The sequence below is a fragment of the Heliconius melpomene genome, chromosome 8 (genome assembly GCF_056956725.1).
Source record: "Heliconius melpomene rosina isolate 202511_hmr_F chromosome 8, ASM5695672v1, whole genome shotgun sequence".
In the NCBI taxonomy this organism is placed as follows: Eukaryota; Metazoa; Arthropoda; class Insecta; order Lepidoptera; family Nymphalidae; genus Heliconius; species Heliconius melpomene.
In genome coordinates, this window is record NC_140396.1 from 4303793 (window position 1) to 4329017 (window position 25225).

The 25225-nt window shown below is 33.4% G+C and overlaps 2 protein-coding genes across 6 annotated transcripts in view; one reads left to right on the forward strand and one right to left on the reverse strand.

The window, feature by feature from the left end:
• The first annotated feature begins 4437 nt into the window (after positions 1-4437).
• LOC146536760 (protein NDRG3-like) lies at positions 4438-6007 on the forward strand. The gene has a single exon (XM_085189008.1). It carries the CDS (start codon positions 4852-4854, stop codon positions 5830-5832), a length of 981 nt encoding a protein of 326 aa, XP_085045134.1. The 5' UTR covers positions 4438-4851; the 3' UTR covers positions 5833-6007.
• Positions 6008-8672: 2665 nt separating this feature from the next.
• The window catches only part of LOC146536761 (cell adhesion molecule Dscam2-like), an 80374-nt gene continuing 63821 nt past the window's right edge, over positions 8673-25225 (reverse strand). Inside the window, exons 24-37 of one of the 5 annotated variants that reach the window (XM_085189011.1) lie at positions 25016-25153; positions 24597-24800; positions 23041-23170; positions 22514-22698; positions 22047-22226; positions 21714-21899; positions 20111-20332; positions 18439-18644; positions 17983-18097; positions 17704-17869; positions 16290-16453; positions 15774-15938; positions 14745-14852; positions 8673-10887 (exon numbers count right to left, since the gene is read on the reverse strand). In XM_085189011.1, the coding sequence (XP_085045137.1) occupies positions 10766-10887; positions 14745-14852; positions 15774-15938; positions 16290-16453; positions 17704-17869; positions 17983-18097; positions 18439-18644; positions 20111-20332; positions 21714-21899; positions 22047-22226; positions 22514-22698; positions 23041-23170; positions 24597-24800; positions 25016-25153 (2291 nt within the window). In that variant the 3' untranslated portion in view covers positions 8673-10765. Of the gene's footprint in view, positions 10888-14744; positions 14853-15773; positions 15939-16289; positions 16454-17703; positions 17870-17982; positions 18098-18438; positions 18645-20110; positions 20333-21713; positions 21903-22046; positions 22227-22513; positions 22699-23040; positions 23171-24596; positions 24801-25015; positions 25154-25225 lie in introns of all 5 variants that reach the window. The other 4 variants (XM_085189013.1, XM_085189012.1, XM_085189014.1 and 1 more) reach the window with 4 other exon arrangements.

Consider the following 25225-nt stretch of genomic DNA (forward strand, 5'->3'; position numbering starts at 1 on the left):
TATGAGATTCCTCGTTTTTCTATCGATATCATATTTTCTTTTATATTGTTTGTAAGGACAATATTTTAAGTAGTTCTTTAAAATTTTCAGATAGACAAAAGTTTCAATATTTTTGTTTACAATTTTTACGAATCAAACGTCGATACGCCTATATGTCTAATTATTTAAAAAAAAAAAAAAACTCAATCCTTTTCCCACTTTCCACGGAACTTTCGAGGCCTTATAATTCATTTCTCCGAGTGGGAATTAAACCCATAACCGTCTCGATTACAGTCGATACGATAATTGTGCCAATGCGCTAAAATCTATTTATTTATTGTATCTAATAGATGATTTTGAATATAAAGAATGTCAAATTAAAGCGATTTTTTACTACGATTTTAATATAATAATAACAATATGTGTTTTATAGCAGTGTTTCCTATATTTTGTATTTCTGCTAAAAATATGAGCCGTCGTGGCGCAGCGGCACAAGGGTGTGACTGTAACGCGACGGTTGTGGGTTCGATCCCCACTCGAGGATGTGAAATATTTATTTACGTTTATATTTCCATTTCTTCGCTCTGGTGTCGCGGCGTTGAGTCCTGCCACTCAACACGCAGTGTCTCCAGAATTCTGCAGAAAGTGGAAAACAGAGTGTCTTAACACTAGGCTCCCTCTGCCTACCCTGCTGTGTGCGGGATACAGCGTGAAGCTGATTTTAATTTTAAAAATATATTTCATTACAAAAGCATATTTGGTGAAGCACGTTAAAATAGATAGGATGCGAGATAAAGTGAAATATTGTTCGCTAAATTATGCGATATTTTAACGAGGCGCTTACTCGTATAGCGGGTTTCGGTCGCCAACTGATTTTCATTACCCATTATTTCCAGGATATTATCGTAACTTCTGAATTTTGTTCAACGTGATCGATGGCACATTATAGAACCCGTATATTATTTGTAATCTGGAAACCAATATACCGTATATTTAACGCCATGTAAGGAAAGTAAATTTAGAATTTTCCGGAATATACAAGTCCGTCGTGAGACCGCCGTGGCACAGCGGCACAAGGGTGCGACTGTAACGCGACGGTTGTGAGTTCGATCCCGATTCGAGGAAGTGAAATATTTATTTACGTTTATATTTCCATTTTTTCCACTCAACACGCAATGTAGAAAGTGGGGAATGGAGTGTGTTAACACTAGGGTCCCTCTGGCTACCCTGCTATGTGCGGGATGAAGCTAATTTTTTTACGAATATAGAAAATTCTAACTCTTCTTTATAAGACCAGAAAAATTGTAATCGTAAATGTAGCTATCCCACTAACCAGTGAGAAACCAGTGTCTGGAAGTAATTTGTTAAAACAAAAATATTAATGATTTTTAGTTGGTACACACTGAGAAAAAAATATATGAGTAAGACTTGTTTCTTCTTAATGTAAATTGCTTTTTATCCAAATGTAAATTGTAATCTATAATATAAAAATCTATAATTAAAATATTTGTAAGGTTGTATTTTCTGGTCATTTCAAAAACAGGCTGCGATAAGCAACGAAAGTACCTACCTTGGCACTAGAACATACTTCTGGCAATGTTTCAAGATTAGCCTCATAAATATTAAGAGTTCCGATGGACCCGAATTTTGTGAAAAATTGCCCTTTTTCACAATAGTGGACCTATAATAAATAAGAGCAAACATTTTACTTGTTGACTTATTATTTTAATACAAATATTTTGATTTATTTATTGTTTAAATGAGGTGTAATTATCAAAAAGAAAATTATTATACGGTGATTAAATTTATTAATTACCTTTGACAATATAAAAGGATAAAAAAATATAAATAAATGCACAAATATTTCGAAATTAGCATCTCACTTACATTTATGAATGAAGTAACATTTATTTCATTCATTCATTCATTTCTGACTGGTTTAGTGACATAGATTAAAAATAAATAAAAAACCGGTTAATTCCAGTCCGGCGCGCCCACACAGAGGCTTCCGTCCATACCAATTTTTGATTTGTAATTCAAAAGGAAAAATAATTTAGGTTTATAAGTTAACACTCATTTCGTATAAAAGAAATACAAATAAGAAATTTGTAATGGCTTTTTTCTCTCAGATTTTTTCCCATAAGTATTTGTATTTTATTTAATATTTTCATTCCTTCGCTCTGGTGTCGGGTAAGTCCACAGTAAATAATCATAAAAGTAGATCTCTATAGGTTTGCTATTTTTTGATTGCAATATAGGAAACTAGATTTTTTCTGTTTCAAGAGACCGAAGACATGAACATTTTAAATTAATTTTAGCTTGATATCTCTATGCGTTCTCGAGATAAATGGTCTAGACAGACGGACGACAAAGTGTTACTAAAATTTATTTATCTGGGGAACTTTGGGAGAACGGAACCCTAAAACAAAAAAGTATCAATTATATTAAAACATAGTACAGAGTCTCATACGTGCAAACATATCATATATGTATATAATTTGCATGTTAAGAGAAATTTAACTTAAATTACAGTACTGCTATTAGTCACTGTTAAGTAAACAATAAATGTCCAGTCGGTTATCAATTGTAAGATTATCCTTCTAATGTGGACAGGAGAAACAGCGGTTAGTTTGTTCGCTTAAGCTTATGTTTTACTATACCAAATATTATTATAAGAACAAATAACAACATAATAGAAGCCGTCGTAGAAGTTTGTGACAGTAACACCACGTTTGTGGGTTCAATCCCCATTCGGGGGAAAGAATTATTGTTTTATAAAGTGGGAAACGGAGTGTCTTGATGTTAGGCTCTTTCTGGCTATCCTGTAATATACGGGATACAGCGTGAACCTCTAATTTAAAAATAATAAATTATATAATTTTATATTGTATATAACTGTCGTCTTGATCGCAATAAATACAAGTCCAGTGTAACGAAAGTAAAAACAAATAAATATATCCGTTATAATGTGCATGCTAATTAAGCAGGTTTTGGAGCTGGAGCATGCAATCATAATTTCGTTCTCAGGAATCTCGACAATAGAGTTTTTTTATATATTATTATGTAATTTAAAAAATTCGATTGTCGTCACTTTTATGTATATTACTAATCTTTGAGAAATCATGTTTTAAGTAAATAATGTATTTTTTAATTTACAGTTATTAAAATAAAGAAATAAACTTCCGATAAAGTTGTACTAGTAGATACTAGAACAAGAAGTAACTATTAGAAATATATTTGTAGAGTGAGGTCAATTGGGCGGCCAATGTTGCTACGACGTGACCTGCCTACGTACATCCTGTACTATTTTTATAATCGACCAGCGGACGCGCACAGCTTCGCTTGCTTTTTTAAGAGTGAATTCTAATAAACCATGAAACAAGTGTTTAGTGAAATATTTTTAAGATACAAAATTTCAATATGAAGCTGAAATATAAAGTTATAACTATTTACTACCCGATAACCGTTAACGAAAATTGAATCCAAATTTTATTTACTTTAGACACATGGAGATATTTAGTTTTGTTGATTTGTCTTAAAAAACCAAAACGAAGTTAATAGACAAACATTATAGGTACTTACATGGAATAACACTTTCATGCAGCAGTCGAGAAGGAAAGTTAATTTTACAAATAAATGTATAGGAATCTCTATAAAAATGTATAGGAATCTCGATTTTTTACTTAAAACGTTTAAATATCCCGCTTTTCGTGGAGTTAAACTTTGGAAAGAGGGTTGTAGCAGTAGTAATACTTCAGCGCTAGTAGTACACTTATCTAATTACCAAAGCTAAATTGTAGTTCTCAGGAAAATGAGGTAAAATTTAAATTTATTATCATCATAAAGTATTATAATCCCTCTTTGAATGGTCTTCATAGGTGAATTGTGACACTCAGCTGACATCTCTATCTAAAAACTTTCCCGCCAAAATTCGAGCTTATAGTTTCAAAATTTCTGCCTCAATAAGACAGAATTAGTGATTTTTTTTTTAAATATATATTGTATTATAGACTTAAGTTATGAATAAAAGTTTTGTATGATATCCAGGTTAATGAAAGTTATCATTAGGGATAATGATAACTTTCATTAACCTTGATAGTGTAAGTTTCAATAACATGTTTGTTAAAAACAATATTGACAACATATTATTTTTGAAAAATCATAAACATAATGTCGAGAAATTGTATCAATTTCTTTGATCTACATAATAATTATTTTTTATTTATTAAAAAAAATAAAATTGACCATCAAATGAACCATACGAATCCAGATCGACTTAGCGCTAATTTCATTATCTAGTTAAAGCTACTACTAAACTGAATACAGTTTTACTTTTACGTAATAATACAAGTGAAGTATAAACTATAATATAAAAAACATCGACTCGTCCCCTTTCGCATGCGCTGTGAGCTCCACCGACGTGAACATCGCGCGAGACCATAGAAACCCGCTCTGGCTGCCGTACGAGACGAAACGGAAACTGCCGATTAGTGCCGAACTAACTGCTTGCTGGGCCTTACGCTCGCCCGGTTCATATTTTATTGACAATTTTCTGCGATTATTTTAACATATTTATATAGTCGAGTATTAATTTAATGAAATAAACATTTTAAGTGATAAAATAATAACCAGTGATAGTTCTGTCGATCGATACGAGTATATATAGTGTAGTCATGGACTGTGGGATACAAGACAAAGCGGCGTGTGTTGGATTACGATAATAAACGCTAATAAGCTCGTCGAGCCAACGGCATTGTAAAACAAATATCCTGCCGACGACTTCAGCCGTTTCAAGTAGGTACTGGTACTGCCATCAGGTTAATAAAGGCAGCTTCTGAGTAAATATATAAAGTAATTGATTATCTAAGCACTATGCCGACAACGACGATACATGAAAACATTGCCCTTCTCAACATGATGTCCTCAGATAATCTAGAGGACGATTTAAAAAGTGTTCAGCTACATTATCCATCAGATAGACGATTACAGAGCGACGGCGCATGCGTGGAAGAGAGAGTGAGGACTCCTCGCGGAGACATCCTGGTGGCGATCAGAGGCGACCGTAACAAGCGCGCCATAATAACATACCACGACCTCGGTCTAAATTATGCAGCTAACTTTCAGGCGTTTTTCAATTTTGTGGACATGCGCACTATCTTGGATAAATTTTGCATTTACCACATCAATGCTCCGGGTCAAGAAGAGGGCGCGCCGACCTTGCCCGAAGATTTTTCTTACCCCTCCATGGACGCCTTGGCCTCCCAAATTGATTTTGTGCTTGGTCACTTTGGAATAAGATCCTTTATTGGTTTTGGGGTAGGCGCGGGTGCTAACATTTTGGCTCGTTATGCCATAGTGAGTCCGCAAAAGATTGATGCGTTAGTTCTGATCAACTGCACATCCACACAAGCTGGTTGGACCGAATGGCTGTACCAAAAAATCAACACACGCCAGCTTAGATCTAGCGGAATGACCCAAGGTGCGCTCGATTATCTAATGTGGCATCACTTCGGCCGTAGTACTGACGATCGCAATCACGATCTGGCTCACGTATATAAAGAATGCTTTTCACATGTCAACCCAGTGAACCTTTCCATGTTTATTGACTCTTACTTGAGACGGTCTGATTTAGCGATCGCAAGAGACAATAACACAATTAAAGTCCCTGTTTTGAACGTCACTGGGGCGCTCTCTCCACACGTTGATGATACTGTCACTTTTAACGGCCGCTTGGAGCCATCAAAGACCTCTTGGCTGAGTATTTCAGATTGTGGAATGGTGTTGGAAGAGCAGCCGAGTAAGATAGCAGAGGCTTTCCGACTCTTCCTCCAGGGCGAGGGTTACTGTAGGTAGTCATCTTGCCTTTACAGACAACGATGTACGCAACGCTATTAAATAGATGCACTCGATGCTTATTTACACGCGAGCTTTAACAACATATTTGTTGTAGACATTGGAATGTAGTTCAAAATTGTTAATCTTTGTTTTAGATAATTGTGAAAATAAATTTATTTATGGCTTAATTAGGCTTTTACTTAACCCTTTGCTCTATTTTGAAAAAAAATTAAGTATAGAATATGAGATCGTAAATATTGTACAGGTATATTATAATGTAAATATTTTAATGACGGTTAACAATTATATGGCATTTTATATTGCTCTACGTACATTTCATGAAATATTTAAAAAATATATAAAATTCTTAAATGTTTATTTTTTATACAATATAATTACTATTTTACTTAAATAGATACATTAATTTTTGGAGAGAATTAACTTCATCAACATCAATTTTGAGAAAGGAACCATAACAACTTAATTAATTTAACATTTTTGTAAAAATGTTGTTCAAATCAATTATTCGCTCTGGCGTAAAGCAAAGCACGGCGTTGAGTTCCGCCATTCAACACGTAATGCCTCCAGAATTCGGCGGAATTGGGGAACGGAGTGTCTTAACACTAGGTTCCCTCTGCCTACCCCGTTGTGTGCGGGACACAGCGTGAAGCTGATTTGATTTTTAAATTAATTGTAGTATTATCGTCATCGATTTCAATTCAATTGTGTAGATGCCAGTCGTGGCGCAGGGGCCCAGAGTGTGACTGTAAAAGCGACTTCTTGTGAGTTCGATTCCTAATTTTGTATAATTAAATTAGTATTTAGTAGTATAGGCACAAGCATGCGACTGTTAACGTAACAGATTTTGGGTTCGATTCCCACTTGACGAAATTAAATATTTATATTTCTCATTTTCTCGCTCTGGTAATGAGGCAAAGTGTAATGATGCCGCTATTCAACTCATAATGCCCCCAGAATTTTGTATAAAGTGGGGAACGGAAGTGTCTTAAAGGGAACGAAGTATCTTAACACTTGGTTCCTTCTACTTACCCAGTGGCATCCGGCGTGATGCTATAAGAAATAGGCACGATGATTACAGAATTCGTTTATACATTAGTTTTATTTGATTTGCTTAATGCGTCCATAATCTATTGAATGCAATTAATTCAAATTAATCCTAAATAAATATTTAAGTCCTTATGACCTAACTTTTACTAAAACACAATCAACAAAAACTTAGCTGTTTTCTGGTCATTGTATAAACAATTGGTAGTTCTCATTTGAAAAATAAATTAAAACAAAACCTACAATGGCCGCGCTGCACCGAACAAAAGACTAGAAACTAAACGAAAAATAAAGTTTTTTCAACGGTATAATTAATTTTCGATTCGCTTCGAATGCTCGTGGGGGTGGTCTTTTTTGCGAGGGTTTTTTCCAGAATAAACGTGTATCAGCCACCCCGGGGGAGGTGTCGGTTAAATGGACCCCCTGTGAAAGAGTAACCCCACACCCAGTTTCAGCACTGACCAGTCGATCAATGGATTATGAAATATTTTTCAGGAATATATTGGGTATCGACGAAGTAGTTTATTCTGTGTATTAACACATATAGAGCGTTATGTTTTTTAGACTAATTTAATTCTTAAAATTTGTAATAGTATATGAGTACAATATGCGCAGTGCCACAAGTGAGTGATTAAACGCGACTGGTTGTGGGTTCGATGCCCACTCGAAAAAATGAAATAATTAATATTTTCATTCTGCTCTGCTAAATTTTACTTCGCTTATAAATAATGTTAATTTAAGACAGAATATCTAAAGTTCTGTTGTTATTTGTGTCTATTCTATTAAAAACATCCTTAAAATATTTTAAAATAGATTGTGATTGATGTGTATTTTGTCACATTTGATAAAATAACGTAAATATTTCAATTATTTAATAGTAATTTGCATTTTTGTACGAGCCTAAACGATTTAATAATTGATTAGGATAAATATTCATATCATTTATGCAAATTTAATCATTCTCTGTTTCCATTTTTATTGTAGCTTACAAAAGCGTTAATTATAACATACTTGTATATATTTTCTTTTATTAAGCTTATACAGACTGGAAGCGTCAGCGCTCCTTTTATGGGAACAGCATATAGGGTAAAATATTTCAAACCCATACCTAAAGACATTAATCAAGATACCTCAACAGTTTAGACGTAGGGTTTTTTTTCCATTTAACGATGTTTATCCATATCTGTATTTCGTGCGCCGCAGTTACGCATAGATACCAACAACGTAAACACTTACTTCTACAAAAATACTACTAAAGTAAAGGTTAAACAACTAAGAAGTTTGCTGCCAATACCTACGAAGGTTCCCTCTGCTCGATACGATTTGGAATGAGGCATGTGCGGCGGTCTCCATTTGATAAGTTAATGTCTTCCTGGCAAATGTCGTTCTTGACAACTGGCGATTAATTTACAACGATAATTCTAATAATTATTTTGTTTAAAAAAAATACACTTTTTCATTTTTGGCAAAATCTCTTATTTTATTTGTTTTAGGCTTTTATAGAGTAGTTTATACTGTGGTTTTATTTCAGAGGTACATATATACCTATAGGATGTTTCCTTTACTCTAGAATCTTAATTTTATGGTCTCATATAACTGTGTAGAAATGTCTACCGGAGCGGGGAAATGGAAATAATTTACTTCCCTTGAGTGGAGATCGGACCCACAACTGACATGTTTACACTGTGCCACTGAGCCAAAGAGGCCTCTGTTATAAATATACTTTTATAAATATTTATTTAGATTTTATTTAACGAATCATAGATCACAAAGGCAATAAATAAAATACAAATGAGATAATTTAATTTATATTACAATAAACATAATTCACATAGATTCAATATTTACACAATACAATTATATTGTCATAAAACATTTAATAAAAATTGACTAGATTTTTTAATGATATCTACAAATTTATTTACAAATTTAAGCTCCATTTAAAAAAGTAATGTCTATTTACAATTTCTATACGGTTAATAATTAATGCACTGGCGGGTTTACGAGAAATTTTAATATCGATATTTTATTTCACAACTAGCTGATTTCTTGTTTTTTTAATTATTATACAAACGTATAACAATCCTGTATATTTCAGTGACTTAATAAACAGACAGACCGACAGACAGATGTGAAATATATAGATATTATTTATCTGTATCGATTTTTTGATACAAATGTCCAAGTGCAAAAGGGATAGCCTTAACTATTCTATGACAATTCACAACATGAGACAAATTCAAAAATCGATTAAACATGGCAACATTCTATTATTTAAATACGGATTAAAATATTGTATATAAATAAATCTTATGCTATTATCTTAAGTTATTGCAAAATGGCAGTAAACTGAAGCGTAATTATTATTAGACATAATAAGATTTCGATTAGCCTTACAACGTCTAGTCCAGAGTCGATAGTAGAGAAGTCTAGAATAATTTAGAGTTACTTAGTCTTTTATATGGCAATTGTTTCTGATCTAAAATATATATTACATACATATAATTAATATTTTTTTCGATATGTTCTCGTATAACTTTGTTATTTAAGTATAAATGTTTTTGCAACGCGTCTACAATAACGTCAACGATAATAAAGGCCGTTAGCGAAGGAAAAGCTTTCCAAACAAACAATGTCTATTGACTTTATCTCTTTCCTTGTGATGGTAAACACGCTTTAAATTTCATCTTGATCCCAGGATTTAGGAGATAAATCAGTTCTGTTTAGCAATTTAAATGTATTGTTCTTACATTTACATATTGGCGTTGTAATTAGAATTATTTTTTTAATTCCTTTGTGTAATAGTTTGAAACATTTAAAAGTATGATATAAGAAAATTTGCACATTTTTTTTCACAGGCATTTTTTTGTCTAAAGTTGTAAAAAGTTCTTGATATTTATGCAATGCCAACACAGTAAGTTCTTTCTCCGAATTGTATCATTTTTCGTTAATTTTGCGCTTAATAGATAAGGATAGATAATTATTCTTTTAGAGTCAAAAATCTGTGTATTTGACACATACTTATTTTGTATTTTGTAAGTACATGAGTAGAGTAGAGTAGATTTTTATTTCAAAACAATTAAAAAATGCTTAGAATTATAGTTGAAATACATACATATGAACTTAGTCACCGTTTTTAATACTTCCCTTTATATACTTACACTTATTGTTAAAGTAAAAACTATAACTAACAAGTATTATTTGGCACCATTAAAATAAAATTATTAAAAATAAAAATAAAAAAAACATATGCAGCAAAATTACAATTTGTTATAATATATTAACGTGTAATTTTTAAATTAATTAGCCCAACCCTTTACCAAGAATGTTAAAGAATGTCATCTTTTGTAGGAAGTTTCAAATACTTCTCAAGCATCAGAAATAAGCTTTTGAGTTTTAAATTCTACAGGATCAAAAAAAAGTTTATATTATTAAAATGCAACAATGCCACTCAACAGGTAATCTTAAACTGTAAATAGTGCAGAACGGAGTGTCTTGACACTAGGTTCTCTAACTACTCAAAAAGCGTAATACCAACATATAGGTACAAACATTGATAACTATATAAAAAATTGTTCATTTTTTAACAGTTTAAAACTAAGAATAGAAAAAATATTTTTAGGAAACGTATAAAAAATTGATCGTAACGGGATTCAAACCCGCGTGCCTTGCCTGCCGTTTAAACTTCCAAGAGGAATCGAATCCCGCTACGTTTACATATTTTAAAAAATATAACAGAGATCATATTGCGTAATCGAAAATTGGACGAGAGTAACAAAGTGCCTCAACACTACGTTCCCTCCCTGTTACATAGGATACAAACATAAAGTAAAAATAACAATTAGCTCATTTCGGTGTAATGCGGTTCGGGGCTGGGCTTGCGGCGCTAGCTGTGGTCGTGGTGCGTGCGCGGCGACAGCGAGCCCGGCCCCGACTCGGCACTGGAGTCGCCGGCGTACACCTCCGAGAACCCGCCCTGGCTGCCACCGCCGGCGCCGCTGCCGCCACCTGCTCAATGGTTACGTTTTAAGGTTATGTTTCAAGGCATTGCGTGTTGGGTGGTGGAACTCAACGCTGCTGCTGCTATTCGTTTCCTCTAGTGGAAGCGATATCACAACCTTATGTTATCGAAAAAAGTGGTGAAAATGAACAACATAATATTTATGGGTCATAATCAGAAAAGTGGACATTTTCGAATTCGTAACGTAACTGATAAGTAACAACACTGATAATATTTGTTACGAAACTGATGACATAAGGCATTATACACAACAAAATAAGAATATTATATGAATAAAACTATTGTTTTTTTTTATTTAATGAGACACAGATTAAAATTTTAAAGATTCAATCGTTGAATTAACAAATTATAAATGTAAGAAAACATAACAAAGTGACAATATTAACAATATAATAATGCTAGTTCGTAACTTAATAAACTTATATTTCTAGTTAGAAATCACAAAGTTAATGATAAAATTAAATCCACTTTAAAATATATCAAAATTTGAGTCGTTATCTTTGGAATTAAGTTTCATTCTTTGTAAGTGTTTATTCCGCATATCTTCATATTTCATAGGATTGGTCTGTTTAAGAAGTTCTCTATATCTTTATTGTCTTTCAGCATTTGACATAGGAGCCATGACGCTTACTGAAAATAAAAAAATATTTATCAATATATTTAATAATATTTTATGTTTATTGTTTAGATCTTTAACAACGCTAGTACAGAACGTTTTTGTTTTTAAATAAAAGCCTCACCCGCTTGACCTACATATTTATTAATTCACTATCTCCAGAGAAAAAAATAGTAATTACAAAATCACAACTAATTTAAGTAAGAATAAAAAAAATGTTTTTAAGTAAATCAGTTAAGCCGTTTCTGAGATAAGCGTGCACAAACACATTATACAAACAAGCAAACAGGCAAAAAACTTAAAAATCATTATTTTTAGTTACTTTACGTCATCAAAAGTCACCAATTATTTTTTTTATATGCCAGCAATTTTTTTTTATATAGGTACATATCTTCCGATGGTAACGTAATTATGAACTAGGCTTCATATTTTCTCAGTTTCGTTACGTAACGAAATGTAACAAAATTGAGAATAAAGTCTGAGAATTTCTAACTTTTTTAAATATTTGCTCATAAGCCACGTGTTGCATGTGCAAGCACTGAAGTTCTTTTTTGAGATTTTGTAAAAAGAAGCAAATAACATAAACAAGAAAACGAAATTATAGAATACTTACCAAAATAAAAGCCGTTTATAACCCTGAGATGTAATTTCACGCATTCCCTCTAAAACATTTGAACCCCTCAACTGCTGCGAGAACACTACTGGTTGTAGCTACGATGGCTTTGACTTTTACAATAATGGTGCCACAATAAAAACTAATATTAAATACCATTCAAAATAATTGCATTCATAATTTAATTGTACGTTACTAACCCTGAGTAACGAAAATGCAATATTTTGGGACAAATTTACTTAATTCATATATATTATTTATTAAATAATGTATCAATAAAAGTAGTTCTATTTAATAATATGCATAAAGTAAAGTAATATAAACATATCCGAAATCAAATAAAATCATAAATATTCGTAACAAATCAATTCTCAAAAAGTAAAGTGGTGAATGGGACACGAAAAATTGTATGGAAGCATTTTGAAAAGTTTTTTGCAACTAACATAAAATACTATTATTAGCCATAATACATTTAAAATATTACAAAAACCTTTGAGTTAATAAATAAATTTATCTTAAATGGCAAAATATTTAAATTATCTTTGAAATTGTATTTTTAAAACGCATTCAAAGTAGCGGGACAAGAAAAGACACAAAATGTACACTTTTTCTGATTATGACCCTTATATAATATTGCAGCGCCTTCAAAAGCATTTTAAATATCACAGCTATCGATAATTTAAAACGTTTACAAATTTGCTAAATTACACTAAACTATAAAATATTTAACTATTAAATATTTTTCTATTTTACTCTTGAAAATCATGTATGTACCTACAATAAAATCAATAAATATCATTATAATATACGATAGTTGAAAGTTCCACATTTTGTGTCCTACATTTGTAGCATGTCCATAGAAAGTTCATCATAGAAAATCATTGAAACCCAAATCATTTTTAATATTCACTTCAACACATTAAAATTTTTCATTGCTTTCAAATAAACACAAATATGAGCATTAGTAGGTTGGAGGCGCGTTTCGCGCAGTCATAAATCATTATTAGGTGCGAGCTCGTGATAAATTGCAGGAATATGTTAACAAGTCGGTAGGTGAATGATAGATGAGATACCTAGGTGAGATATGAGATAGTTATATATATGTACTAGTGGACCCGAACGCGGCTACGCCCGCTTGAACTATACGAATATTTATTAAATATATTTATGAAATTATTTTCAGTTTTCAATAGAGAGATGCGTTAAGCAAGCTCATTTTGGGTGACGTTTTTTAACAACAAACTTTGCAAATTGTTGCTTAGCAACGACTTGCAAAAATTTGAAAACGAAATTGCATGTCAAATTAATAAGTATTTTAATTTATTGGTATATATCGAAAATATTACAAATATGAGAAAAAAAGTATCCTATGTTCATCCCGCGACCCTCAATTATTTCTATATGAGTATTTTACCACAATTGAATTAGCGGTTTGGCCCTGATTGCGTAAAAGACAGACAGATAGACAGAGTTACTTTCGATTTTATATATATAGACGTATGTATTACACATTACGAAAAATTCGGTTATTCGTGTAAGAAAACCATTATCTCTCTATGACGGTGCAAGTTGCCAATACTATATGTAGGTATGATACGAAACATGTTTGATTAATCGAGAACATATTCGGTTCAAGTGTGTAATATAAAAATTACAAACATAATAAGTACATACTCGTATCTCCTTTATTACAGGGTGGAAGTGTCAGCACCACTTTATATGAAACCACAGTTTTAACTACTCTATATTAGCCTAATATAATTCAGAAAAAAATTAATTCCCAAAAATGAAAAAGTTTTTTTTTTCAAACAAAATAAATAATAAAATTATCGTTTTAAAATAAAACACCATTAGTAAAGTATAACATAAACACGCACCCTATATAAGGTAATGAATATTTAGATTATGAAATAATTGTTAATTATTTTAAACAACTACAGTTTATATAAATTATCAGAGTCACGCAGTTGAGGATCGTCAAAATTAGTTTTTTCATTTTACATATAAATGACAATAATTCAATTTATCTAAATAATCACTATGAAAAGTTTAAGATGAAATAAGAATTATATTTTGTAAAAATATTACGGCTCTAGATCCAGACTAGTGAGATAAGTCTAGTGATCTTTGCTTAAGTCCACCGCCCGACGAACCAATTATCGCAGACATAAAGTTGAACTGATTGAAATAATACAGCGAAACTCAACTTAATAATTGAAATTAATTTATTAAAACTACTAAATTAATATAATTCTGTAAAAACTGTTTTTAATTCTTATATGTACATTTATTTGTTCTCTTATACATACATAAATAGTTATAGTAAAATATTGTGTTAGCTAACAATTAGCATATACAATTTAAATTTTAATAACTTTCCCTCAGAATTTATACAGATATCCAGTGGGGGGAATGAATTTTCATTTCCTTGCTCTAGTAACAAGGCAAGCACGGCGTTGCTCTGGCGTTGATTCTTCACCACTCAGTACGCAATGTATCGAAAAATTGGCGGAAAGTGGGGAAAGGAGTATCTTAACACTAGGTTCTCTTCACCTACTCTGATGTATGCGGGATACAGTGTAAAACAAAAAAAGGAGAAATAAAACAATAAATACCGTGATGTGACAGCGGCACGCAGTAAGAGGTTCCGGCGCAGTGTCGGGGCCGCACCTTCTCGTAGCGGCTCAGGTGCTGCAGCTCGCACTCAGAGTGGTGTTTCTCTACTATTGACAAGTAAATATATAATTACTAGTATGTTATAAGACGTAATTTTATGGTAATATTGTTTCTTTTCATTTTATTGTGTTACGTTTAACTTTATTTTCTCTACAATTTTATAAATTGTTTATTATTGGAATTTTCGTGCACACTTCTAAGACAATAATAGTTATATGTATATATAATTTAAAAAAAAAAATCATATTTACAATGGCTAAACTAAGTGTGAAATATCTATTTTATACAAAATAAATTCGAGAAAAGAACATTTTATATGTTTTATCTAACAATAAAAGTATAAATTTATTCAGGATTGATTTATGCACTTTGAGTATCAGCGGTTAGTTGAAGGGAGTTTGTGGATAAAAATACATTTCAAACAATAATTTCTAAAGATCGGCGGAAGTTACAGTTAGAAACTTTGATAAAACTTCAGCCTCGGAAGTTAAACGATTCTTTTCATTGAATTGTTTACTTTACGTATATCTTTCATTATAGAATAATATTATTATACATATATGTAAGATTGAAATTTATATAGTTTTTAGCTTTACGTTGTATCCCTCTTGTAGTAGGGTAAGCAAAGGCAATAGCTGTTAAGACACGTCGAATTCTGGAGGCATTGCATATTGAGATTCTTTCGTTTAGCTTTAAGCTGTATTCCGCATTACAAAAGGCCATATCTTGTTTTACAGTATATAACTTAATTTTTTTTATTTGTAATTTGTAATATTTACTTCATATCTTTTCTGCTTGGCTCCAATATTAATTCTGGTAGTTAGTTTAGTCTGGTGATGGTTTTGGAACCTCCGAAACCCACTCAACATGCTCTCCCTTGAAAATTAGGCGGCAAGTAGTGGTTCGAGTGCAACCCTGCTATATGCGTGATACATCGTGAAACTAAAATAAAACCAGAAATAACATACCATCAGCCCGCTCTCTATGTCGTTGGGGGTGTTTCCTGCACGGGCGGTGCGGAGGTGCGTCATTGTCGCGGTGCCCGAAGGTTCGGAACTGCAGCGTGTGGTCCAGCGTGGCGGCCGTCTCTCCGCCCACCGCGAACGTTGCGTACGGACTTATTTCGTATACATCTATTAGATTATATATTTTAGATATATTATTAGGAATTATTAATTCTGTTTTATTCGCTTGCAATAATTTATTATAGAAATTGGTTTTTTAAATTAATAAATGTGTACGAAAATTGCTTAGAAGCGAAACACTATTGGAGTGCAGTGTATTAGAAAAGAAATTATAAAAGCGATTATTAAAAAGTTCGATGAAAGAAATTGCAATTTTTTATCGAGTAATTTTATTAGAATTAAATGTTTTTACTGAAACAAAGGCAAAATTGAAGAAAAAAACAAAACGAAAAATATTACACACATTACATACCATGCTTAAATCTATAATACTGTAAAATAATAAAACACCCATCGTACATAAATTCTCACCGGAGGCCGGGGACAGCTTGTCGTGCTTGTAGTCGTGCTGGCAGTTCCTTAGGTTCTGCTGTTCAGGACACACTGACTTGTCGGTGCTGGCTGCGGAGTGACTGCAGCGGCGGTTGTCTTCTTCGATTTGTTCGCCGCATGATAGAAGTGTGCTAAAATATTGTTGAATTTAAAGGCGTCGTTTTGTAAAATTTATTAGAAGTTTTAGCCTATACCTTTCGACTTTTTTTGTTTCAGCTATAATGTCTAATCTGTACAAGATTGCTCATGTTCTAAATTTCTTTTTACGTTACGCATGTTTAACATAAAGAAGAATAGGCCGAAGGAACCAAGCTGCCTATATGACATTCACACGTTTTATTTATATTTATATGCAAGAGTTTGTGAGGATGGATGTTTGTTCCACTTTGTATTCTTGCTTTTAAAGGTTATTAGAAAGGACAAGAATACTTTTCATTAATGAAAAAAACCGGTCAAGTGCGAGTTGTACTGTCCCACCGAGACCTCCGTATCATTTACAGGATAAGTTGGCGAACTTATGCATATTTTGTATGAAATTAACAAATATGAGTTTGGAATATTTTGTACTACGATTCAAGCACGGGAAGCCGCATTTCAGTCTCTAGTATATAATATTATAACAATAAGAAAAAAACGGCCATAATATTATGTTTGTAATATTACATTTTTAATATCATTTGTAGAAATTAGTTTTAATGAAATATAAATGTGAAAGCTAAAGTAGATACTTGGCGAAATGTACGCTGTAAATATTATAATAGATTGTACCGTTTAATGCAATACATAAAGACTTTAATGACATTACTTTATATAAATTAGTTTGGTTCATAGTAATGTAACTTGAAGCATCTCTTCCTATTTACGAAAAGATAAAGAGAGCCTGTCTATTCAAATTAATGATATACATTTGAGGCCAGTAGCGCGACGGTCGTGGGTTCAATTGACAGTCGGGGGAATGAATTAATTTAATATTTTCATTTTCACGTTCTGGTAATGAGGAAGAACCCGTTAAGTTCCGATACTCAACACGTACTGCCTCGAGAAATCAGCGAAATATATTGCACGGAAGTGTCTTAATAGGCACAGAGTATCTTAGCACTAGGTTTCTACGTTCCCTCTCCCAGGAAATATTAATACAAATTTGTTACAACATTAATAATTCATTCAAAACTAGTTTTACTCTTCACTTCAAAATTTGTTACATGTTACAGCTGGGCAAGTTGAGAAAACGTAGTATTAAAACACTCTTTTCCGTTTTCCGCTCGAATTCTTAAAATTGAAACTAAATATCGAAGCAGCGCTTAGCTTTAACAGTGCTCTAATAATAAAACAATTGTCCACACAAATCACATAGATTTACACGCATAATATATAACATTACCTCCTTTTCGCCATAAGTACAAGAAGCAAGGCTGACACAGCGATGGCGGCGAGCGCGGCAAAGGCGAGAGACAGCGCACCAAGAACTCGGTCGGCGTTGTCGCCGTTACTCATGGTAGTGGTTTGGGTACCCTCAGATTGGAAGGCGACTGGACGACGGAGGCGTTCTAAACATTAAACATTTTTTTAGTTTCACGTTTTATCCCGCATATAGCAGGATAGGCATTATTGGAGTGAACATGAAAGCTTGTTCTCACAAGTTTGTTTTAAATATATTTACCTCCGGAATGAGTTGTAGTTGCAGCATAAATGACGGCTTGATGTCGACCAGAGTCGGTTGACGTCCACAGTTTTAGAGCATACCAAGTACCCACAGTTAATCCTCCAATCAAAACCTATTAAAAAATCACATTATTTGTTTCAGGGAAAATGATATTGTTAAAAGATAATATTAATAAAAATGTAGAGGCCTATTGTGGGCCTTCCCACTCGAGGATACCATTTGCTCTGGTAACGAGGCATAGCGCGGTGTAGAGTTTCGCCACTCAACATACAATGCTTCCAGAATCCGGCGAAAGTGGGGGACGAAAGTGTCATAATGAGAATGGAGTGTCTTGACAGTAGATTCCCATGTTCCCTTTGCCTACCCTGCTATATGTGGTGCGGGTATATCATGGACTTGAAAAAAAAAAAAAAAGTAACGTCTCTAATTTATTTAAAACTACCCGTTTCTAACCTCCCTATGATGGTGTAGAGAAGTTAGATCAGCATCTCTCCAGGTGAGAGTGATGTCAGCTCTCCGCCATTGCAGGCGCACAAGGCGGGCCCCGCAGCGCACGGCTCTCCGCGCGTCTAGCGCCAGCGCGCTGCTGTTACTCCATATAGCTGCTTCCGCGCCTTCTTCCTGGTTCTCCGAATTTCCTCCGCCTTCCCATACTAATACTACGAAAATATTAATGCTATGTCTTTGGAAAAGTGCTTAACGAATATAATAACTATTTGATTTTTCATTTTCATTTAAAATAAACAGAAGAGATGTAATGAAAAGATAATCAAAATCGAAAAGTTTTTGCTTTTGTGTAATTATTAACACTAAAAACCATCTGGGAAAAATATAGAAAATTTTAATATAATTTAATGTTAAATATTTATTTATTCTGCAACTGTTATATCACTTTCTATGCGTATACAAAAGCCTAACAGTCCTATAACCGTTCCAACATTAATTTGAAAAAATACAAACCAAATTCAAAATTTTAAGGGTAGCAACTTGCAATATTCTTGACATTCCATATCAGTCCAGAGCAAAACTGAACAACACTAGTCATAAAAAGTTATCGACAGAATTGGTCGTAATAAGTTTTCCAATCTAGCCACGGTTGAGTTTCAAATCAGGCAGCAACTTTAATAGAGACGTAGAGAGACATTCAACTATCGATACACAAGAGGGTTGGCTTTCAAAAGATAGCAATCTCGGTGTCGATATTCCCTTTGAAACGTCTTTTGGTGAGGCTAATCACGTGGCGGACGCATTCAATTTGGAATTATTATTTTATCAGATTCATTGTTTTCTTAAGCAGCTTTTGCTTTTACGAGTTTTAGATGACATAGACAAATGTATAAAAAGTGCATGTCTGTACATGGAAGATATATAAAATTCTCTGATTGGGGGATCCTTTAATAATGAACTCAATACATTGTTTTTTTTTAATTTTTTAATTATGTTTTTCTAAGAAATGGATTAACCGATTTAAATACAGTTTTCACTATTTTATTTGGTAAAATTTTAACGTTTAATTATATTAATTTTTTCTTTTATGTCAATTGGTTCAGAAATAAAAAAGTTATATTAATATAGAGTCAATATTGCTACAAAAAAAGTGTTTTATTGAATTGGCTGCAACTTTAACTATCAGTGTATAGATACTGTCTTTAAAATGATAATATTATTAGTTATTTCAATGTGAGAATAAAAATTTGTGTAATACAAGCGGACGAAGCCGCGGGTTATTAATATATTACACTAGCGGCCCGCTCGCGGTTACACCCGCGTGAACTAACATATGTTATTATTAATTTCTGTCTCCATGACTACGTCCTAGTGACGTCTATGCAATATTTGAGGACTCCTAGCATTTGTAGTAACGAAGTTTCATACAAACTTTCGACCCCAAAAAGAACCCCTCAAAAGTCGAGTATTGCAAATTCCCGTCTTAGCGAGCACCTACGTCCTATAAATAACTCCTATGCAAAATTTGAGATTCCTAGCACATGGAGTTTTTGAGATTTCGTGATGAGTGAGTGACCTTTCGATTTTATGTATATAGATGAAAGTCACTTCAACGTAACGAATTTCTTAAATCCATCTATTATATATATGTACAAAGCTTAGCACAACAATTGATCACCTGGAGGCTTAGTCCGCACGAGCAACGGTGCTGACGGCGGAGACGATCCAGCTCTAGAATGTGCGACGGCTTTCACTGAATACGTCGCACCACACGATAGGGCTCTCAGTATAACACTGGCCGCTTCACCCCCAGCTTCTATTCTACGCTCTTCTTCCCCGCGAGACGCTGGTTCTGTGTCACCGCTGTCGTCTCGGACTCGAACCCAGTATATTGTGAAACCTGTTTATGATTTGAATTTTTACTTATCTCCTAAAATGGTATTTTTAATTTTAATAATATTATTAATAAACAAAACAATATCAATGGAACCAAATTGGAAGCACCAACTTACAAATAAAAAAAGAATCGTCAAAATCATAATCGCCGAGTAAAAAGTTCAGAGGTAGGTAATAAACAGTGCAAAATACAGTCGAATTGATAACCTCCTCCAAATGAATTGCTGTTAATAAAGTGTCACCAATATTTAAAAAGATGTGTGGACCAAATTATCTTACAATTTACACTGATTTTGCATTCCGTCCTTTCTTCATTTCTTTCAAACAATCTTGAAAATATTTAAGTTTTCCCGAGCGGGAATTGAACCCAAAACCATTGCGTTTACAGCACGTCTTCGTTACAAAGTTCTCATTATATATTCATAAGTAGATGTTCCGTAATAAATGGCTAATCCTGAACTCCGAATCCTGAATCCTGAATTGTGTATTGAAGATGTTACAGGATTATCCAAATCCAAAATACGGGAGACATACTGCCATATTTGTATATACATTTAAAATAAATTAGTAAAATATAAAAATAAGTATCTATAAGTTTATAATAAAGTAGGTCACAGCTATAACAAATTGAGAACATTTCTGAACAAGAATAACAAAATCAAAATGTATTGATAGCTCTATAAAATACAATTTAGTTCTCATATACATAAATGAACTAACCTGTAATGTATACTTAGTTAGGTAATATAAACCAAATGTTATAAAGTTTAAAACTAACAAGGTTTAACTTTATGCATTATAATAGGCTGGGCCTCAGGGAGTAGGAGCACGACAGTTTAAGAATATTAGGAGCTATTTTAGTTATTTACATATCTATTTTAAAACTTTTAGTAATAGGGTTAGATGTTTACGGTACATTTTAATATTTATACGGTCAGTTTTTAATAGGAAGAACAATAACATTTGGTATACGTATTTACTGCAGAAATTAGATAATTCTGAAAAGCTCATGAATATTCACATAATATCTACTCACTTCTTATATAAGAATATACAAAATACGGCATTAAGTTCCACCACTCAACACGTAACATAGAATTCGGGATTCTATTTGCCTACCCCTCTATATATCCTAATATAACATTTTTGCTTTGTTTCCTTTATTTTTCAAATTTTTAATTATGGTATACAATAAGGCATATAAAACAATAATAAATACTTAATTTATTAACTGAGAGAAATAAATTATACATTTGAAAATATAAATTAATATAAGAATATAGAAATACGCTTTTCCGCGTTTTTTAGGACAAAAGTCCATTCTATCGGTGGCTAAGGCTCTAGAGAAAAGTATAAACGTGAACCCAAAATAAAATATAACTTACCATGAGGTGGTGCAGAAGTATGGTGGTTCGTCCGCCAGGTGAGCTTCGCGTCGTTGTGCGCCGCGCGCTCCAGCGCGAGGGCGGGCGCGGCGGGCGGCGACGCGCACTCCACGCGGTACGTCGCCTCCTCCGAGCCGAACGAGTTACGCGCGGAGCACGTGTAGTTGCCGCTGGTTGATGCATCTACTTCTGTTGCGAATGGTAGTGGGTTCAATTTTGTGATGTGCTTATTTTGTTTATTGCTTTTTTGTGTATACGCGAGGCATAATATTAGAAAATAAAAATAAAAGCTAAATAAAAAAAGCATTAGTCTTTTTATCAAGATAATCTTACCATGTATAGCAAGTGGTCCGTGAGGAGTAACGTGGGTTCTAGGGTCGTGGGTAATAGGCCGGTCACCCCGCAGCCAGCGGGCTCTGGGTGCGGGTTCCCCGCGCGATGCACACGCTAGTCTAAGCGAATGCCCGCACTGTACTCGAACCCATACTCCGAATGATAATAGCCTGACTGCAGCTAAGAGAGTATTTTATTTTTATATCTCGGTTTAGATATCTTTGGAAGAAACATATTTCTTAAGTTAAACCAAGTTTTATGGCGATTGTTTATTTACCTATTATTCAATAATTCATGTAAAAAAATGTTTTACATTTCTTTTGATTATATACACAGTTGATTGAAAAAACGTTAAATCTCATTAGAATGTATTGAGTAGTTTAGTTTAACATTTAGGCCTGTCTAATTGTTAATGACTGTAATATAGTATTTTTCTATTTTACAATATATAAAGTTATAGTTGTCACCTCTAGAAGTAGTAGTAGCTGGTTGAGGAGCACAAGGCTCGCCCTCTCCAGCAGCTGAATGCGCCGCGACCCAGGCCTCGTACGTGGCGCTCTCCGACAGAGACCGCAGCTCGGTGTACCCGCCTAGACCTACCGACATCTCCAGGTCTTCCGCTTGGACTGTCGTCGTTTGAGGAGGTCTGTCTCTAAAATATTGTTAATGATTGTTATTTGTTCAGAATTTGTATATTTTAATAAGTAGGTATTTATTTTATAGAAATAAAATATATAATTTTTATTTATTTTTTCTTCTCACTTTTGTTTAGATATAAAGTAAGTAGCCTAGTTAGAGGTAAATAATGTTTAAAGACCAATTAATAAGGACCAGGCATATAAGGCCTAGGGCCATTCGTTTCCTAGTTCTCGCCGTCGGGATATACGCCACGTTACGTCTTATTACCATCGAAAATCCCCATCCTTCACAATGCCAACACAGTACAACGGCAACTATAATATACAATGTAAAAAGGAGATTATTATTTGCTTACCGTCCAAGTTCTTTATAAAATACGGTATAGTACAATATCGGTCCATTCGGTCGACTCGGTGGGAGCCAGCTGACCGCTAAAGAAGTAACTGAGGTAGCTATCACTTTCACAGCAGCTGGAGGACCTGGCGCTGTAAGAGATATTAAATTAACTTTGTCCTCTCGCAGTTTTTGCATTTTCTATAAGAACTTTAACACATTTGACAATTTAGGATATTTTAGTTCAAAACATTAGTCATTTCAAAGTCATTAGTCAAACGATCTAATTCCGGGGGATAGGAGGAGACCTTGGATGACCTACGAAAACACAGTATCAAAGATACTGGAGGAAGGTCACGTAAAAAGCATGAGGATCCCCCCCGAGGGCATGTATGAAGAGATTGATGACAGTGGACGAGGCGAAAGAGGTATGTAGAGACCGTAGTGTTTGGCGCTCCGTTCTCTCTGACTACACCGCTAGGGATAAAGCGTGAACCTATGTATGTATGTATAGTAAGAAAAGAAAAAAGGAATATATGGTCTATACTAGAGTTGTATAAACGTTAAAAATAGTTAAAATGTTAAAGAAAATATATTAAATGAAACATTGTTTTCTACAATTTCCCTAACTCAACATAATAAACGAATATTACGTATAATATTGCATATTTAACAGTATGGCTGCACTTTAACAATTAAATGTGTTTGTTATGCAAATAATGGCGGTTATTCTCCCGCGGCTAAACAGCGCATCTCATTTTAAAAGCTCTATTAACTTACTGCTGTAATAATATACTTTTTAGTATACTTTTGCGTGTTGTGAACACTCAGTCGCTTTACATCACGAACTATAAGCACGTAAGTGAAACAATTAATTTAATAGAACGACGGTACATTTACTTGTATCGTCATATTCAAGTGGTAAATTAGGAGCTTTATGTCTGGTACTATTTAATTCATAATGTACGTCAATTATTAAAATTTACATTTGATATTGTTTCAGTCAGGATATAATTTAGTGTTTTAACACTTTTTAATACTATCAGTATACATTTACAAAACCTATAATTTGCTAGGTCAGAAAAAGTGCCATGTCGAATTCTACAACTCAAATCAAAGAATAAAATCAAACACCTGCCTCGACATCAGAGTGAAGAAATGGAAATATAAATTTAAATAAATATTTAATTTTCTCGAGTGGGGATCGAACCTACAACCAGTCGGTTTACAGACACACTTTGTGCCCCTGCGCCACGAATATCAGAATAAATAAATAAACAAGAACAAAGACAGTAAAAAAATATAAACAAATAAATAAATAATAACAATAACGAATACAGTAAAATGAGAACTTCACGAACTTTTCAGCGTACAAATAAAATCGTAGGTCTTTAAGTAACAAAGAATCCATAGCAATCATTCTACAATCATTCATTTTACACAAAGGTAGGTGAAATATCGAATTAAAATATCTATGATAAAATCCTGATGAAATGAATGAATGAATGAATTTATTAACTTGGGAAAATAATAAAAATATATGAATAATAAAATGATATAAATATATTTAATACTTACTATCCTGTTGTGTGATACAATGTATAGGATGTGCAGGAACGCCGTCACCAGCAGCAGTGTACGCTAAAGCTTGCACTGTATAATTCATATGAGGTCTTAGAGCCAGCAGCAAGGTTTCTACACCAGCGACTCTCTTGACTTCGGCCCCAGTGGTAATACTGGGAACATTGTTCCCCCGAACTTCCCATTCCAGCCAATCTGCCGCTGCCGACAAACAACTGCCTTCACTCAGCTAGGAGAGTTACGCTTAGAAATTATTACAAATCTCCTTTATATTTTTTTAAAATGCTAGTTATATAGTTATTAGTTAAAATATTTAAAAAAAAAAATTATTATACATATTTTTGATGATTTGATTTCTAATATAAAAATCTAAAAGCAAATAGATTTCTCCTGGACATATACCATAATTTACTCACTGTGCTCCGGTCGGTAAAGCAATTTGTATCCTAATAAGGCGCCATGATGTGCGTGAGCTGGTGGCGGAGACCATTCCACCTTCAAGCTTTGTGGAGACACCGCCCTACATCTGACTGCTCGTGGACCTTCCGATGGCACTGGCAAACGATTATTAATTTATACAAGGATATAATGAAAACACAAAGAAATAAACTATTATCTATGGTTAT

Excerpts from the sequence above, each read along its gene's own strand:
- LOC146536760 (XM_085189008.1), top strand. The coding sequence starts at position 4,852 with ATGCCGACAACGACGATACATGAAAACATTGCCCTTCTCAACATGATG.